The sequence below is a fragment of the Pyrus communis genome, chromosome 5, assembly GCF_041283825.1.
Source record: "Pyrus communis isolate YQ-2024b chromosome 5, ASM4128382v1, whole genome shotgun sequence".
NCBI classification, from domain to species: Eukaryota; Viridiplantae; Streptophyta; class Magnoliopsida; order Rosales; family Rosaceae; genus Pyrus; species Pyrus communis.
In genome coordinates, this window is record NC_142569.1 from 14,781,534 (window position 1) to 14,798,770 (window position 17,237).

Sequence of the window (17,237 nt, forward strand, 5' to 3'; positions counted from 1 at the left end):
TTTGGAAACAAAAACACTTTGAAAGTTGAAAGATTGATGAATATAGAGGATGATTGAAGGTTGAAAGATTGCGTGATCAACTGATATCACTGTTCTAAAAAACGCCCCAGGCGGCGCCTTGGAATCGAGGCGATTTTGTGCAAAATGGCTAGAAAAATCGGGGTGACTCTAAGCAGCCCTAGGCGGGCTAGGCGGCTGGGTGGTTTTTTTTTTTTTTTTTTTTTCTTGAAATTTGTTTAAAGTCTAAGTTCTAATTATACCTTGAAATTTTGTTAATTTTATAGAATAGGTGTGTTGTGTATCAACTTAAATTCCGGGATGCTAAAGATAAGTATCTTACATTACTGAATTTCCTTATTTTCCTCCTATTTTCCATTTTATATTGTTTTAAATTGTGAACTTATTATACATGTGTCATCCTACAATACTCCTCACTATGGCTATATGACATATATGCTTAATGTGTTTTTAAATTTTGGACTTGTTGGATACTCTTTTTGCATTTTATCATTCTTTTATTATCTTATCCATGGATTTCATACAAGTATAATCTTTTGTGAGTGTCAATATACACTTATTTACAAGATATACAAGAAATTTACCTAAATTCGCCTAGCCGCCTAACTGCCTAGATGCTAGGCGCTAACCTGCCGCCCAACTAGCGTCTAACGTTTTTTAGAACCTTGAGTGATATTCAACCTGTGTTTATATAAAGGATGATTGAAGGTTTTAGTTTCATGTGCGTAGGTTTATGTTTCATGCGTTTCATATATTTTGTATGTGTTTCGTATGTGTCATGTGTTTCACATGTGTTATGTGTGTGCTTCATCTCTATCATGTGTTTTGTATGTATTTTGTATGTGTTTCGTGTGTGTCATGTGTTTCACATGTGTTGTATGTGTGCTTAATCTCTATCACGTGTTTTGTATGTCCTTCACATGTGTTATGTGTGTCTTGTATGTTTTATGTATTTTGTATTCATCTCTATCATGATTTTCATATTCTTCCATAGTGTTTCATGAGTTTCATGTATCGATTGAGTGATTTTTCAATATTTATCGGAATTTAAATATTTTTAGATTAAAATGTTCATAAAATTAATTTATGATAGTCTACATATTTTTTTTAAAAGTAAATTTAAGAAAAAAATTAGCCTAAGTTCATCCTTTAATAATCTCAGGCTAAAATTTTAGGCCAGAAGGATTGGAGCAGCAAAGTTGTTTATAGGCTAAAAGCTAAATTTTCTGAGCTAAAAATTTGGCTTTTAGCCCAAGGGTTGAAAATGGTTTTAGGGACTCCTACCACCACCTTTGAGTACTCATTTAAGGACTTAAAGGGAATCTTTGTGTCCCTAAAGGAATATTGCCTCCGATGGAGAGTTCTTATAGTAGAATCCCTAAATTTGAGGTTTTTTCAAATTTATGTGATAATTTGATTAGGTGCACATTTTTGTTTATATTAACATTACGTTCTCGTAAAATATTTTTGTGAATATTTTAACGAAAAAAAAATTCAAATTCCAACACTAATTTTTTTTCTTCACAAAAACGTAACTAGAATAAGTGAATTGAGTACGAGTGAAATGAGTATATGAGATGAAGTTGTGATAAGTTTTGGTTAAATAATTTGGTATTTATAGGAATGATGAGAGAACAAAATGAAAGAGTAACCCAAATTGAAAATATTAATATTTCAAGGGAAACATTATGAAAAGAGAAAACAAAAGAATTTGAAAACCAACATAAAGAGTAACCTAAGTTGAAACAGTTTTTTAATTGGAATTGTTAACTTTTCAATGGTAAAAAAAATTTGTAAATCAAGAATCAATTTGGACCTTTCCATTTTAAACGGTTGAAAAGAAAAAAAAAAAAAAAAAAAGATAAGATTCAGAAGTACATCGTCGAGGAGAGGAGTGAAGAATGACTGGAGAGAGAGGAGGGACTCGACGATGTACTGAGGCGGCGAGGCCGGGGAAACGAAGGAGAGGAGCTTGGGGAGGTTGTTGATGTGGGCCCGAGAGGAGAGGAGCTCGTTCCCTAGGGTTTTGAGGTCGGAAAGCTTGGTGGCTTTTTGCTTCTGCTTCTGCTTCTGCTTCTTGGAGAGGATTGAGGCCATGGCTGCTTCTGGTACAAGCTCGGCGGGAACGGAACTGAAGGGGACTGTGTGGAGGAGAGTTTAGGGTTTTAGGATCGAGACGACTTCAATTCTCTTAGAACGACATGTCGTAATAGGTTGGTATATAAATATATATGTATAACACACACTTTTTTATGTTTAAAAAAGAAAATTAGCTGTGTCCTCAGGCATTGCCTTCAAATTTGCCCTCTTAACTTTCAATTTGATTCTTATGCACAATTTTTCAACAATAAAAAAAACATACCAACTCGCTCCCAACGATCAGATGAACAAAAATAACTCTTATTTTTACAGACAAAAACATTTAAATAAATAGACAACTTATCAATAATTTCGTTACATAAAAAGCTTATAGTAAGATCAAATGAACAAATCGAATTCGATTGGATATATATCAGAAAGAAATTTAGTAACTACTACTACTACATCTTCTGAAGTCATACATATTAGAAGTATAAACAAAGTTACTTGCACCTTACCACCATTAACTGTAACGTATTTGGCCTAATGAACAAGTTTGTTCATTTCTTAGCCGGCGCCGTCCCCGGGTCACTTGCTGTTCCCCAACTTCCTTCTGGACTTCCAGTCACCAATGTGCTCAGAAGCATGACAACGTGTTGGTTTCCAAAACCCGCACGAAGCGGATGAATAACAAACGTAGCAGTTGCACATTTCGCGGTAGCATTCATGAGGCGTCGTTTTGAAAAGGAATTTCACACAGAGGTGCCTTGAATGCGGTAATCTCTACAAGCAGCCCGCCCTCTACCACCAACAACAGAAATATCATCGGAAATCACGGATAATTTGGATAGCGGAGTCAGCGGCTCAGATGGGTCGAAATCTAAGACGAAATAGTCCCCCACATTTTTCCAATTGTTCAACATCAACATTGCTTGTGGCACAAGGAAAGCTGGAACAAGATGAAGATGGAGTTTTCTTGATTGTTGCCACTCTCCTTCTCAGTTCTTGCTGTCATCATCCTGCCTATGTCGCTTATGATTGCGTCCTTATGTTTCCTTAATCATACTGTTTTTAACCTGATTATCGTTCAAGAATGGTTTTTAGTCCAGTACTTCTAGCAAGGAGGAATACCAAGTCTCCAAATTTGAAGGGCTAGATGCCGCCCTCTTTATCTCCGGCATGAAAGCTTTCATCCCTTCATTCAATCTTTTCAACATGACAGGCTTCCAGGGGCCAAAGTGGGATCCAAAGTTGTCGAAAGGAAATTTCTTGCTATCGTTACTGCCATAGCAGCCCTGATCAGCAGCAGAGCCTCCTAATTTTTACATGTTAGGTTCTCTAATGCTCTCTTTCATTTGCTGCCTCAGCTGGAGAAAGAACTGCTCCACGCCAGCAGGATGCAAAATTTCAGCAGCCATGTTTTCCGATCCGAAGAAGAGTTAAATTTCAAATTTTGAAACCCTAACTTGTTCTAAAAGCAACTAGTTCACTTCACAAAGGACAAATGACCCAAAAAAAGTGATGAAGGGCAGATACTTACGGATTTTTCCGAATCATTAACCCAATAAACACAAATAAAAATACTCGAAACTTCTACTCTTATCAATAATTTCCTTAAAAACCTTACATTAAGATCAATTTCTTTAAAAGAACTTGATATTAAGGAATTGAAATCCAATTATCTGAATAAATGAAATCTCCAAAATCTAAATGGAACAACATCATGTTTTGGATAATTTGATCTTAATCTTCAGCTTCTTTGTTGCTCTTAATCCTTCTTCTTGCTTCTCCTCTTGTTCGAGCAGCAACCGCTCTCTTTCATCTTCCTCCCTAGCGATTTTTGCACTCTTCCTCTCTTCCTTCAGAATGTCATCAAAACTGGACACCATCGCACGATCATCTCCATCATCATCCTCATCATCCGCCCTAGGGCGCTTGCGGTTATGCCCAAATATCGCCTGGATCACAGAAGAAACATCAAGTGATTGCTCCTCCTTGACACGGTCTTTGACCTGATTCTTCGAGACGGATAGTTTCGGTTTTGGTATCGGTTTTGCTGTGCGTTTCAGCTCAATAGATTGCTCCATTTGCTTCAAGCGTTGCTTTGTTGAACAAGATTCTGACTTTGCCAAGGAGGCTTTGCCAATCACAGCCTCCGGACGCTCCTCCTTCACGTGATATTTGATTGGATGTTTCGAGACGGATTTCTTTTGTTTCGGCATTGGTTTTGTGCTGCATTGCTTTGTTGAAGAGGATTCAGATTTTGCCGAGGAGGTTTTGCTCTTGCCAACTTCTTCAGGCTCTCCTTTAGACGGCTTTGGAATTGCTGCACTGTCGGATTGCAAAAAGGAATAATCCCGGGACTCCTTGATGATTTTACACTTCAATGCCTTGCTCAAGGGGGCAGGACTCTTTGCGGTGCTTTTAGCCTTGTCACCGGAATTCAGAACCCTAGACGCCAACTTCTTCAACTCCGGCACAAAATCCTTCATCTCTTCGTGCACTCTCTTGGCCATGACACGCTCTGAGGGACCGAAAAAGGATCCGAAGTTTTCGGTAGTACTATTAACCGAGCAGCCTTGAGCAGAAGCAGAGCCTCCTGATTTCTTCATGCGAATGCGATCTTTCAGTTGCTGCCTGAGTTGAAGGAAGTCGAATTGCTCCGTCTTGGCAGGACGCGTAACTAGAGCAGCCATCTCTTCCGATTCAAAAGTCGTAGAATTCTAACTTGGAAACCCTAACTTGCTTTCTAAGCAACTACTACTTGACAGAGTGATCGAATGCGGAAAGCGAATGAACTGGAAATTGTAGCTTGTAATGTAATTAATGGAAGGGAAAAGTCTCTATTTATAGTTGAGGTTTGGGATTGGCGGTGCTTTCATTTTACGGCGGTTTAGGATTTTTTCCTAATCCCAATAGGATTGGGAAACTGATGTCCTAAGAAACAGGAGAGTAGGTAAACAGAGACATCTTATTTGTTTATTTTTCTTAAATTCAATTTATTTTTAAGGTTTTTTTAGCCAAGATGATTCCTAAGAATGACATAATTCTTCACTTTAGTTTTTAAGATTTGAGTCATTAGAAGTGGTCTCTGAGTTTGTCTCACTGTCAATCATTTTAATCCTTGTGTAATAAATCTTTGTTAAATAAGGATCAAATGACATAAATTGACGATTTTTTTTTTTTTGGTCCTTTTGATCCTTATTTTACGAAAATTTTTCATTGAGGGCTGACATACTTAGGGACAAAATTAAAGAATTATGCCCATCTCAAAAACCATTTTAACCAAAAAAACGTTTTTTAATGGAATAGACAATATTTTTTACTCGGTTAAAATATATTTGGATAAGTGGTGAAGCCCTTGTGATTAGGGCATTGCGTTCCAATTTCAAACCCTCCTCTCTTAATGTAAAATATTATTTGTCCTAACAAAAATTGAGTACGAAATGGTCTTTCTTTTTCTTTTACAAATTTAGTAAATTAACAAAAGTAGGTCATGACACTTTTTCTATTAGTCCACAAGTCTGTTAAAATAATAATTTTAACAAAGAAATAAAAAGTAATATTTTGGACTTCTGTATGCTACTATATGAGTACATTTTGTCAAAATATCATACATCTCAAGAATTAGGATTACAATACACTTTCAGAAGGGAATGGTATCTATTAAGGGCAAACTGAATATGGAGACTGCTACATGTTGAATGTGGTGACTCGGTAAAGTTTCCGAAAAAAAACTCAAATTACAGAAGACTGAAGACATGGCCGGCTGCAGAACTCAAATCACGAAAAACGCACCTGGCTCTCATCTAGGTTTAGTTAGCATTGGTTATCGATTTTGGTATGAGTTTGCGTTTGTGCTTCAAGAGCATGGTCCTCAAAATCTTGAACTCTGGAAACAATGTTTTCTCCTTGTGAACTCTGTCCGGTAACCAAGAGAAGAAAAATCTCAGATACTATTAATTTGTGAAACTTCAGAACTTTGAGCAGAGAAATAGCGGCAAGTTGAACCATACTAACCTCAACTTTGCTTCAAGAATCATTAACTCCGAGCTGCTTGAGAGAATCTGGACCAATAAGGAATATACGTTGTGGGATATGGTACCGGAAAACAACTATTCCTTTATATGCTGTCCGTGGCACACCATCCTGAAAAACGAAGGAAAAACAAACAAACAACTCCAGATTAATAATTTAACAACTGGGTTTAAAGCCAGGCACTTAGAGCATCTTATTTCCAGAGCTACTTGCATACTTAATGGACGACAGGACTTATCGCATCGAAGATTCTGCAGTCTCATAAAATCAAATGCGTTATTCCTAATGTCAATGATAATTGGAGGAAAGTTGTACAATACAAAAGAAAATTCACCTTCCATTCTTCGAAAATACCGAACTGGCCAGCAATGTATTCGAAGTCTGGCTGGTCATTGTACTGTATGCGAACATCACTACCAATGTTGCGTGCCTTTAGTACAAGATCAGATCCACGAATAGGTTTAGCTTTTTGCACAATGTCAGCAAAGTGCTTTATATACTTGTCCTGCAAACGGGTTGAAAAATGTATTGATTATACATGAAAAGAAAGAGCATTCTGACCAAAGTATTAAAGCATCCATTACCTCCATCAGGTAGCTCAAATCCATTGATTTCCAGTCAACCTTAGAAGCAAAAGGTAGAAAAGAGTAATTCAATATGAAAATGTTGAATAACGATAAGGACAAAGTTAGATTAGATGGAATGATACAGAAGAGAGATTAGTAATTACCAGGACATCATTTAGCTTGATTGGCTCAAGATATTGTTTGAAAAACTGTCCCAGACTAGAACCCTGCATAAAATTACAAGACATGAGAATTGAAGCATGAAAAATTTCACAATCCTACAAGGGAGGGGGACAAGACTAGCACTACTACATTCTCAAGCCATTGTGCTTGACATTTGACAATCACTTAGATTAAGTTAATCAGAATGCAAAACAACTATATAGGGATTACTTAAAAGAAATTATATACGGCAATATAAAGATGGGAGGAGAAACAAAGAACCACTTTAACTCAGAACTTTATGAAAATCGTTCCTCTAACACTGTTTGCATTTTCAAGAAACAAAGGACCACTTTAAGATAACTCAGAATTTTATGAAATTTATTCTCCTGACAATGTTTGCAGTTTCAAGGAACAAAGAACCACTTTAAGATAAGATTTCCTGACTTCCGGGAGATATATTAAATAAAATCAGTGCAGAAATCAATACACTAAATCACTGAATTTATACAAAAAGTAAATACATGACTGCATGCACTATATAACGCTTGAGGTTGGGAAGCAATGAACAAGAAAAAGTAAGAATACATACGTGTTCTCCAAAATTGTATGTTCTGCACACTTCTGGCCGTATAAATTGTCGACCCTTATGATTTTCTTTTAACCTCAACCAGTCATCCCAGTAAGTGAAGCATTGTGAAAGAAAACATTTAGAGGATATGGATCTAAATTCTAAAAGCATAGAGAAGTGTAAATCAACATAAAACTCATTTCAGCAACAAGGATATGCCTTTGGCCATTTTGGTGATAGCTCATCCCATGTAGATCTAGCCAGCATCCACCCGAGTCCAGGAAAGAAATCCGATCTATAAAGTATTTCTGCACAGTGAATCAGATAGCAGATCAGAAAGCATAGTGGCTCTGAGTTTCTATTTCTGATAGCTGTCAATGTCTTGTGCCCAAACATCGGTGGAAAATACTGAGGATGCATGCACTTGTTGGTAAGATGATAGTAATGTAATGTGTTAACTGATAAGGTTAGATAATGTAGCAGAAGACCAAGATGCAAAGATCATTGTCAATCCTTAAAAATAGGAGCAATATGTTACAAACCTACATGAGCCAGGAACCTGAACAACCGTGCTTAAATAAGCATTGGTTCTCCCACAAAAACAAAAACATTTTCTCTATCCAGTCACGAAGGACAACAAAAAGGAGATGTCGGATAGTGATCTTATTATTACATTAATGTAATTGGTCTTGAAAAAATAAATATTGCATTATGCTTGATTCCAATCTTAGGAAGACTAACTTGAAAAATTAACGAGAACTCACTAGGATCATGCACAAACTGCTTTTGCCCATTGTCATTCCACGAGGAAACAGCCATGATAGACCTACCACAGTTCAATATACAAAATAAAAAAAAGTGAGGAAAAGTCAGAATTTCTGGAGTCCAGAACATTTATATAATATGTATTCAAATCATAAGACCTCAGATTCATCAAGAAGACATACTTATCCTTGTCAAGAAGAGCTGCTGCAGCCTCAAAATAATCGAAAAAATCGGGAGCAATTTCCATATCATCTGTGTTCAAGGATGATGGATTGTGTCATACTTATAGTGGAAATAAAATAAAATAAAAAGATCCAAAAGATATTCTGTTTTAACCTTCAAGTATGATTACGCGGTTGAAGTTATGCTTGTAGAACAATCCATCCAGTGCCCATTTGTAATGACCTAAAAAAGCGGGATATAATAGTGAGATGTAGTAGTGAAGCTAATATACCTGAAGCAGCAAAGAATCCTTACGTGCAATTTTGTAGTATGCAATCAACTCCCCAGGTCTTTCAGCATGAACTGGTTCATAATCCAAATGCTGCAATTCATTCAAGTCAGAGTTGATAGCTATCCTGGTGTGCTTCCAACATCAAGGATACACAGTTTGATTATAAATGTACAACTTACTTGCATATAGGTAAGCTGATCGTAGCTCAAAGCCTTTTGTTTGACAGCTGGATGCGATCCGTCCTAAGAAAAATGAACCCTGTTGAGCCATTGATTCTCTCCTAGATAAAATCTAAAAAATAACAATGACACCCATAATGTTTTACCATATATTAAGCACATGATACCTGGGAGACAAATAGAGGAAATTTTGATGCAACGGAACTCTGATATCTGGATATTAGAAGAATTAGGCCAGTGAGTCAGTACAAATCTAAAAACTGTGATGTGCGGTGTAAGTACAAAACTTACTTTTTATGTGACAAGAACAAGGAACTTACTTTAAAACAGACTTAACGGTCCTTTCCAGATAATCAGCACGATTGCATGCCATAATTACAACTGCTGCCACTGGCACCTGGTTTTTGTCAATCAGCCGACCTAGGCCTTTTCCTGAAAAAAAAAGGTGACAAAAGAATAATTCTAAGTGTTGACAATATAGAACAAGAATACAGAAAGTTATAGTAGCAAGCTTAAAGAACAAGAAAGCTATGGAGGTAGAGAGAAAACAAAGGAAAAATGTAATCTTGTATTGTATGAATGAAATGCTTCGCACCAATTATTACAGAGAATAGCAGCTTATATAGTTGCTGTGTCTTTCCTTACAAGCTAAGCTTTTATCGTAACTGCATAACCATATATCTCAGCAGACTAAAGCTGAGTTGGCATTTTGTCTCTGTAAGTGATAGTCAACACTAAGTTCTTTGGAATGTATTATGGCCAAAAAATAAGTATCTGCAATGTGCCGAACAGCTCAATCATACTGAAACGAGAAAGGGGATTTCAATCTAAAAGTTTAATTAATATAATTAGTTAAATTGGTTGAAGAACAAAACACATGGGCTTGAAATGGTTCATCATCTATAGTTATATGAAATCCACTTCAAATACATTCATCTAGCCTAATTCTGGTTTACGGAAAGGATTTTATATTATTATATAGTATAAACCATGAATCACCGAAACCCATGCTTTTCTTCTTCTAACAGACTATTACTATATACATGGCCTGAAAGCACACAACATATCTTCCAAGACTAGAAAACAAGCAAATGGGGGTGCTTTTTCAGTTCACTAAAAAAAAAAAAAAAAAGATTTTGTCTAATAACCACCTACTTTCAAGTTCTTGAACTAGGACCTTCAGTTGTTCACACTCTTGCTCTAGCCGTTGCTTTTCTTCTACAATTGCAGCAGTCTAGTGTCAGAATTGAAAAAAAAAAAAAGGAATAAAAGAAGTATGTCATCGTTGGGCACAATATAATGTATAAACAAACATCTAAAAGACTCATGTGCTAGAAATATATCACACCGCCAAAGGAAACAATTTGTCCTTGTTGCAAGCTTATTTGATCAATAAGAGTCCTCAATTGAGATGTACACTGGTTCTCTGACTCTATCTGCAAAACAAAAACAGATGTCATTCAAGATAAAGTAACCAACTTTTTAACCGTAGAAGCTTCCAATGCATAAATACGCCTTGCCGTTCTGACATACAAAGAAACGTTTAACATCAAAAATTACACAATATGGATGTGAAATTGTGTAAAAACTGCTTCCTTTGCTCAATTTGTTTAAGTAGGCAATAAGCTAACAACAGAAATTGATCCTACTAAACAATGTGCACCTAAATTATCATCAAACGGATAAATGAAAAGAGTTCCCATTGCAGACGAATTACTCATGAACTACTCATAATTTCGACATACCGCATCGGCGAGGCGATCAGCGTACTTCGATTGCGTAGCGAAAAGCCGTATCTGCAACCAAACAGAAACACCAAACACGAAGTAGAAGAAAATCGATTCAGTCATTTCTTTCAGCAACAGCAACAACAACAACAACAACTCCACATACATTTCAATTCCAAATATTTGTGAGAGAATTAGGGTTTTTGGGGAGCCCACCTGGATATAGATGAACGCCGCAGCTGCGAGAAACAGGAGGAACCGAAAATCGCAGAGAATTTTCTTCATTTTGTTTAATTTTGGTGCGAAAAAAGAAATTACGGGAGCTTCCGATCTCAGAAATTACGTACGAATTTGAATCAGATGGAATTATAAGGGTTAAGGATTGCAGAGACTTTTCTTCATAATTTTGGGTGTTTGGTGAATTTTGATCGCGTTTACTTTACTGCCAGTCAAGGTCCATGACCTTGCTAACCTGCGCCGGCTGTTCTTGCACGGTGCTCTCAGTGACGACAGTGTCCTATTTTTTCTTTGTTGGGACCAGAAATGTGAAATGGCCTTTTTGTGCCGAAAGAAAGAAGGTAAAGTGGGCTTTGAGTTTAATAAGGCCCAATGGGTCCCTTTTTTACGACCCCTAGCTGGGGATAAATGTTTTTAATTATTTGATTATGACACACCCCCATCCAATAACTAGTTGCGCGAGCCGCTGGCAAGAAAGTTAGCTCAAATAAGTTTAAACTTGCCCGATATTTTGTATTTTTCATTTCTTTCAGGTAATTGCTTTGTAGTTGGATATTTGCTAAGTATTTAACATAATTTTCTTTCTATTCTTCCATTTTCGTATTGTCTTTACATTTCTGTAAACATATCTATGTGAGAATTGCAGACTAAATTGAACTAAGAGCCAATCCATTTGTGTTATTGTTTGGCATACATAAACAAAATATGTGAAGTCTTTTATAAAACAAGGCATAGGAAAACTTAACACGGATCTTAATTTCATCTTCGTCACAATCTTTTGATTAGAAACTCAATCTTCTATATATAATGCCAACAACCCCTTTCGGGGTCACAAGTTTCACCAAAAATGTGACATCCCACATCGCCCAGGGGAGTGATCCTTAAATGTATATTCTCATCCCTACCTAGCACGAGGCCTTTTGGGAGCTCACTGGCTTCGGGTTCCGTAGGAACTCCGAAGCTAAGCTAGAGGGGGGCTAGAGCAATCCCATGATGGGTGACCCACCGGGAAGTTGCTCGTGAGTTCCCAAAAACAAAACTGTGAGGGCGTGGTCGGGGCCCAAAGCGGACAATATCGTGCTACGATGGTGGAGCGGGCCCGGGAAGTGGTCCCCCCCGGGCCGGGATGTGACAATTTGGTATCAGAGCCTAACCCTGGTCGTGATGTGCCGACGAGGATGTCGAGCCCCTAAGAGGGGTGGATTGTGACATCCCACATCGCCCAGGGGAGTGATCCTTAAATGTATATTCCCATCCCTACCTAGCACGAGGCCTTTTGGGAGCTCACTGGCTTCGGGTTTCGTAGGAACTCCGAAGTTAAGCAAGAGGGGGCTAGAGCAATCCCATGATGGGTGACCCACTCGGAAGTTGCTCGTGAGTTCCCAAAAACAAAACCGTGAGGCCGTGGTCGGGGCCCAAAGCGGACAATATCGTGCTACGGTGGTGGAGCGAGCCCGGGAAGTGGTCCGCCCCGGGCGGGGATGTGACAAAAAAAATTTGGACAAAAAATGCCCCCAAAATAAAAAATTTCAAAAGCAACCCAAAATAATGCACCACATAATGTAGGGGTATTTTTGTCATTTTAACAATATTTTTTAATAATTAATTTTTTTTGTACAGTTTTTTTTTTTTTTTTTAATTAGTACCTCACAATAGGCTAGCAATAATGTGATTCAATCAGCTATTCATTAAATATTATTTTCTCTATTTTTAAACACGTTCAAAACATCTTAAGAGGCGTGTAATACCGGTTATAAAAAAAAAAAAAAAAAAAGTCTTTTGTACGCACATAATAATGTGATTAAATTAGTTGTCAAATGATTTTTTTTTTTTTTACCAAACAATATTATCTACACTAAAGGGGAGGGGTAGGGTGGCCTTAGCCTCACAATAGGCTAGCAATAATATGATTCAATCAGTTGTTTATTAAATATTATTTTCTCTATTCTTAATGTTTGAGTTCATTGATTGGGGAGACGAAAGGTTGGAGGAGAAAGAGAGCAACTTTAACAATTTCTTTATTTATTTTAGCTGGCCCAAACAAAGATATTTTGTTTTGTTAAACTGAGAATAAAATGTACAGGAAACCTAAGGATAGTGTGCAAAAATCTTGCCTAAGCTTTCAATCCGGTCAAAAGATTAAAGAGTGTTCCCACACCAACAACCTAAGGCCATCTCCAACCGATGGCTGGCCAGAAGGCTTGTTTAAGCCCTCTGGCTCTCCAAGATTCTCCAAGATATGAATAGTATAAGAACATATTTGTTTCCATCTCCAACCAAGGGCCAAAGGGCCAGAGGGCTCGTTTTAGCCCTATCACAAAAAACCGTCTCTAACCAAAGGTCATAGGGCCAAACATAATTTATTATTTAAAAACTGCAACTTAAATGTTGTTTAAGTTTCATGTTGTTAAATGTTTTTTTTTAACAAATATGAAAAACTAGAAATGTTTTTAATAATTTGTTAAATGTTGTTAAAAACTACAAATTTTGCAAAATCAAAGTTATAGGAAAAAATAGAATTTAAAAAAAAATGAAAAATAGAAGTTATAGGAAAATTTTCGTAAATAAAAATAATAATAAAATTGTAAAAAAAAAAAAAATCAAATCCTGTCGGTTTTAACCGACATGATTGATTTGAATTCTAGCCAGCCCTCCAACCCTCTCTGATTTCGTGGAGCCCTCTCAGATTTCACAGCCCACTAGCCTAACCCTCGGTTTGAGACGGTTTTCAGACTATTTTCAACCCTCTAGTCTTCTGGACCATTCGATTGGAGATGACCTAAAGGTTAATTAGTTGTTTTGATATAAAAGATATATGCATCATCAAGTTGCTAGAGACTTGTTTTTCAGTTATAAATTGTGTTTGCTAATAATTGGTTACTTGTCAGTTATCATGGGCCCTTATTTTCTCGTTTAAATTAAAAAATAATTAATTTCCTTCCTAACCATCAAAAAGACAAAACATCCAGTACAGCAGTCAGGTGAAAATTTAAAACAAAAACAAACTAAGCAACATTACTGTCATTCGTAACTCTCCCATATATTTTTTTTGGATGAAAAGTTGCGAGCACTGATTATTTTAATAAAAAAAATTATATTTTTATTTTAAAAAGTTAATGTTGATATTATTCACTTACAACATTTTTGTTATTTTTCTTGAAATTCAAAATTTTTAAATCATTTACATTAATTTTTCTTTTTTTTTCCCCAATTTTTTGGCAAATTCCAAACGTATAAATCTTTCAAAACTCTCCCCCACCACACCACTTCCACAAAAATTTACGATCAAATCAAAACACAATTCCAGAATTGCTCTCGACTTTTATTAATATTGATCTTTGTTAATTGAGGGTTAAGAATCAAGACAAGGATCAACCTAACATGGGTGGCGACAAGGAGGCAACCTCGTCGTCCCAGCGTCTCAGGCTGCCGCCCCCGACGGAGAACACGCCGCTGATCGGCGACACCAAGCCATTGTCTTCCCAATCCAAAACCTTTGCCAACGTCTTCATCGCCGTTGTAGGCGCCGGTGTTCTCGGTCTGCCGTATTCCTTCAAGCGCACCGGGTGGCTCATGAGCCTCCTCACGCTCCTCCTCGTCGCGTTCCTCACCCACCATTGCATGATGCTGCTGGTCTACACCAGAAGAAAGCTCGAGTCTTCCTATGGGTTCACAAAGATCCCGTCTTTTGGGGATTGGGTTTCGCCGTTTGCGGCATTTGGGGGCGGTTGCTGGTGGATGTTCTGATCATTCTCGCTCAGGCCCGGTTCTGCGTCGGGTATATAATTTTCATTAGTAATACTTTAGCACATTTGCTCAATGCACCCACAGCATCCGATTTGACACCCAAGATATTGGGGTTGGCACCCAAAAGCTACTACATTTGGGGGTGTTTTCCCTTCCAATTGGGGTTGAATTCGATTGCAACGCTGACCCATTTGGCCCCTTTGAGTATTTTTGCTCAATGGGGGTTGTGATGGTTAAGGATGTGGTGGTTATGTTGCAAAAAATGCCAGAAGTGAAGGCATTTGGAGACCTTTCTCTGTTCTTTTACGGGCTGGGCGTGGCGGTCTACTCCTTCGAAGGGTTTGGGATGGTTCTGCCATTGGAGTCTGAGGCGAAAGACAAGGACAAGTTTGGGAAGATTCTTGCTTGGACAATGACATTCATTTCTCTGATGTATGGAAGCTTTGGAGCTCTTGGTTACTTTGCATTTGGGGAACAAACCAAGGATATGATCACGGCTAATTATGGTGCGGGATTGATTAGTACCCTGGTGAAGCTTGGCCTTGTGGTGAATCTGTTCTTCACGTTGCCTATAATGATGAACCCGGTTTATGAGATTGTTGAAAGGCGGTTTTGGGGTGGGAGGTCTTGCTTGTGGCTGAGATGGGTGCTGGTTTTGGCAGTGAGCTTGGTAGCATTGTCGGTCCCCAATTTCACGGATTTCATGTCGTTGGTGGGGAGTGGTGTGTGTTGTGCATTAGGGTTTGTTGTGCCGACTCTGTTTCATCTGATCGTGTTCAAGGGAGAGATGGGGTGGGGGCAGTGGTGCTCAGATATGAGTATTTTGGTGTTGGGGGTTGTTCTTGTGGTTTCAGGAACTTGGTCTGCTCTGCTAGAGATCTTTGCTGCCAAAGTATAGGAGGATTATACGAGTTGGTGTGTATTTTGATTAGCATAGATTGAATGATTCTATCTGTATAACTAAAAGATTTGTTATCACGGTTTGATTGCAAATTATTTAAAGGTGTGATGTTTGTAGAATTTTATACAGTTTAACGTAGACCGACGATGTCTTTCTAAGTCCAATTAGATGCCTTGATTTCATATTGATATCCAAATAACTTGATTTGATAACCTAGTTTCATTATGATACATCACTTGATCATTATTTGAATCGATGATCCGATCGGTGGATCATCTCCAAACTTTAATGCATTATAGCACATAATATTTGAGGACATTAGAAACTGACGGATCGGGAATCCGACGTACGGATTTTCCTGAATTGAATTTCTATGTTTGTAAAACTAATTGTTGACCGCCACCTAATTCTAGAAATTGGCGGAGATCCGGCCATCAGATCTTGATGAGAATTTAGCATATTGTTCTATGAGCATAATGTGGACCTTAGAAAGTTACGGATCCGAAATACGATGTGCGGATCTTCCAGATTAAATTACTAGGGTTTGGATCCCACCGTTGACTGAGAGTTGACTTAACCATTTGAATTACTAAAATTAGTATTATTAGAGACTCAGTGAGGCTTTGCGGACTTGTCTTGGTGAGTGACTTTAATATATGTGATATGGTTATTACCTTGTTTTCTTATATTAGTATCCTTTGTGGATATGACTTGGTCTTATAAATGTGTTTTTTGTTAAAATGTGATTTAGATAATTGGCCATCGATCTATTTTTATTAAATGTGATTTGATTCCTGGATTGGAAATATTTGTGAAAAAAGTGATTTGATGTGCATATTGAAATGTTTATGAGTTGTATTATAAATATATATTTGAAATGTTGAGAAATGTGAAGGCTAGTAGGGGACCGTTATCCTAGTGTCACGGGGTTAGGTGACACCGAGTCTGCACCATGTAGCAATGGTACATGGATAGTCCTGCTTGGTTAATCCGCGATGGGGGACCATATTATTTATGGATCGCACTTGGTTAATCTGCGATGGGCGATCCTTATGGCCATACATACTTAGGGGTGATCATGCTTAGTTAATCCGCGATGGGTGATCACTGCCTAACAGATTCGTGGGAGTGACTCTGCTTGGTTAATCCGCGATGGGGGGTCACTACCTACATGGTTACTCAAGGGTGGCTCTGCTTGGTTAATCTGCTATGGGGGGCCATTTCCTGTTTGGTTACTTATGTAGGCTTCGGCCGAAGTGCGTCCCTCTAGCCCTAGATTTTAGTGTATTTATGAACGATAGTTTTTGAGAATCTTTGTGGTTTGAATTGGAAAAGCCATTGGATGTCTGGGTGACTCCTTCAGAGTTTTTAGAGACTTGACTATGTTTTCATAATTATATTTGAGGTTTATAAACTATGATCGATGATCATTCTTTTTATTGATTATCACATACTTGTATTATTGTCACTCACCTGAGTTTCGCAGCTTATCCAATAATTTGCCCAGTGCACAATGGCGTAGCCACACTAAAGGCTACGGTTAGACCTGTAAATGGGTCGGGTTCAATCCGACCCGTTAAGTTAACGGGTCACCCGAACTTGACTCGTTTCACCCGTTAACAATTTTTTTTTTTTGCATAGTTTATTTTTTGTTGTTAAGACTTTACTGATATTACTAAAACATCATCAACTAACGGGTGTTAACGAGTCAAACAGGTTGACCCAAAGTGACCCGTAATTTAACAGGTTGTTAACGGATTCACCCGTTAGCGATCCGACCCATTAAGCATCCA

At 37.7% G+C, this 17,237-nt stretch overlaps 2 protein-coding genes and 1 pseudogene across 3 annotated transcripts; 1 reads left to right on the forward strand and 2 right to left on the reverse strand.

The window, feature by feature from the left end:
• Nucleotides 1-3,678: 3,678 nt before the first annotated feature.
• Nucleotides 3,679-4,895, reverse strand: LOC137724847 (uncharacterized). The gene has a single exon (XM_068463517.2). The coding sequence runs from the start codon at nt 4,791-4,793 to the stop codon at nt 3,819-3,821; it is 975 nt and encodes a 324-aa protein (XP_068319618.1). The 5' UTR covers nt 4,794-4,895; the 3' UTR covers nt 3,679-3,818.
• A 755-nt stretch (nt 4,896-5,650) lies between these two features.
• Nucleotides 5,651-11,122, reverse strand: LOC137725508 (alpha-1,3-mannosyl-glycoprotein 2-beta-N-acetylglucosaminyltransferase). Its single transcript, XM_068464223.2, has 18 exons — nt 10,776-11,122; nt 10,578-10,628; nt 10,181-10,268; nt 9,988-10,050; nt 9,153-9,264; nt 9,000-9,045; nt 8,833-8,895; nt 8,677-8,743; nt 8,536-8,604; nt 8,382-8,451; nt 8,199-8,260; nt 7,652-7,742; nt 7,456-7,549; nt 6,866-6,928; nt 6,720-6,758; nt 6,470-6,640; nt 6,118-6,246; nt 5,651-6,018 (listed from the first exon to the last, which is right to left on the reverse strand). The coding sequence occupies exons 1-17, from the start codon at nt 10,842-10,844 to the stop codon at nt 6,130-6,132; spliced, it is 1,335 nt and encodes a 444-aa protein (XP_068320324.1). The 5' UTR covers nt 10,845-11,122; the 3' UTR covers nt 5,651-6,018; nt 6,118-6,129.
• A 2,890-nt stretch (nt 11,123-14,012) lies between these two features.
• LOC137722503 (amino acid transporter AVT3B pseudogene) lies at nt 14,013-15,588 on the forward strand (annotated as a pseudogene). The gene has a single exon (XR_015962029.1). The product of XR_015962029.1 is annotated as an amino acid transporter AVT3B pseudogene (transcript).
• Nucleotides 15,589-17,237: the final 1,649 nt, after the last annotated feature.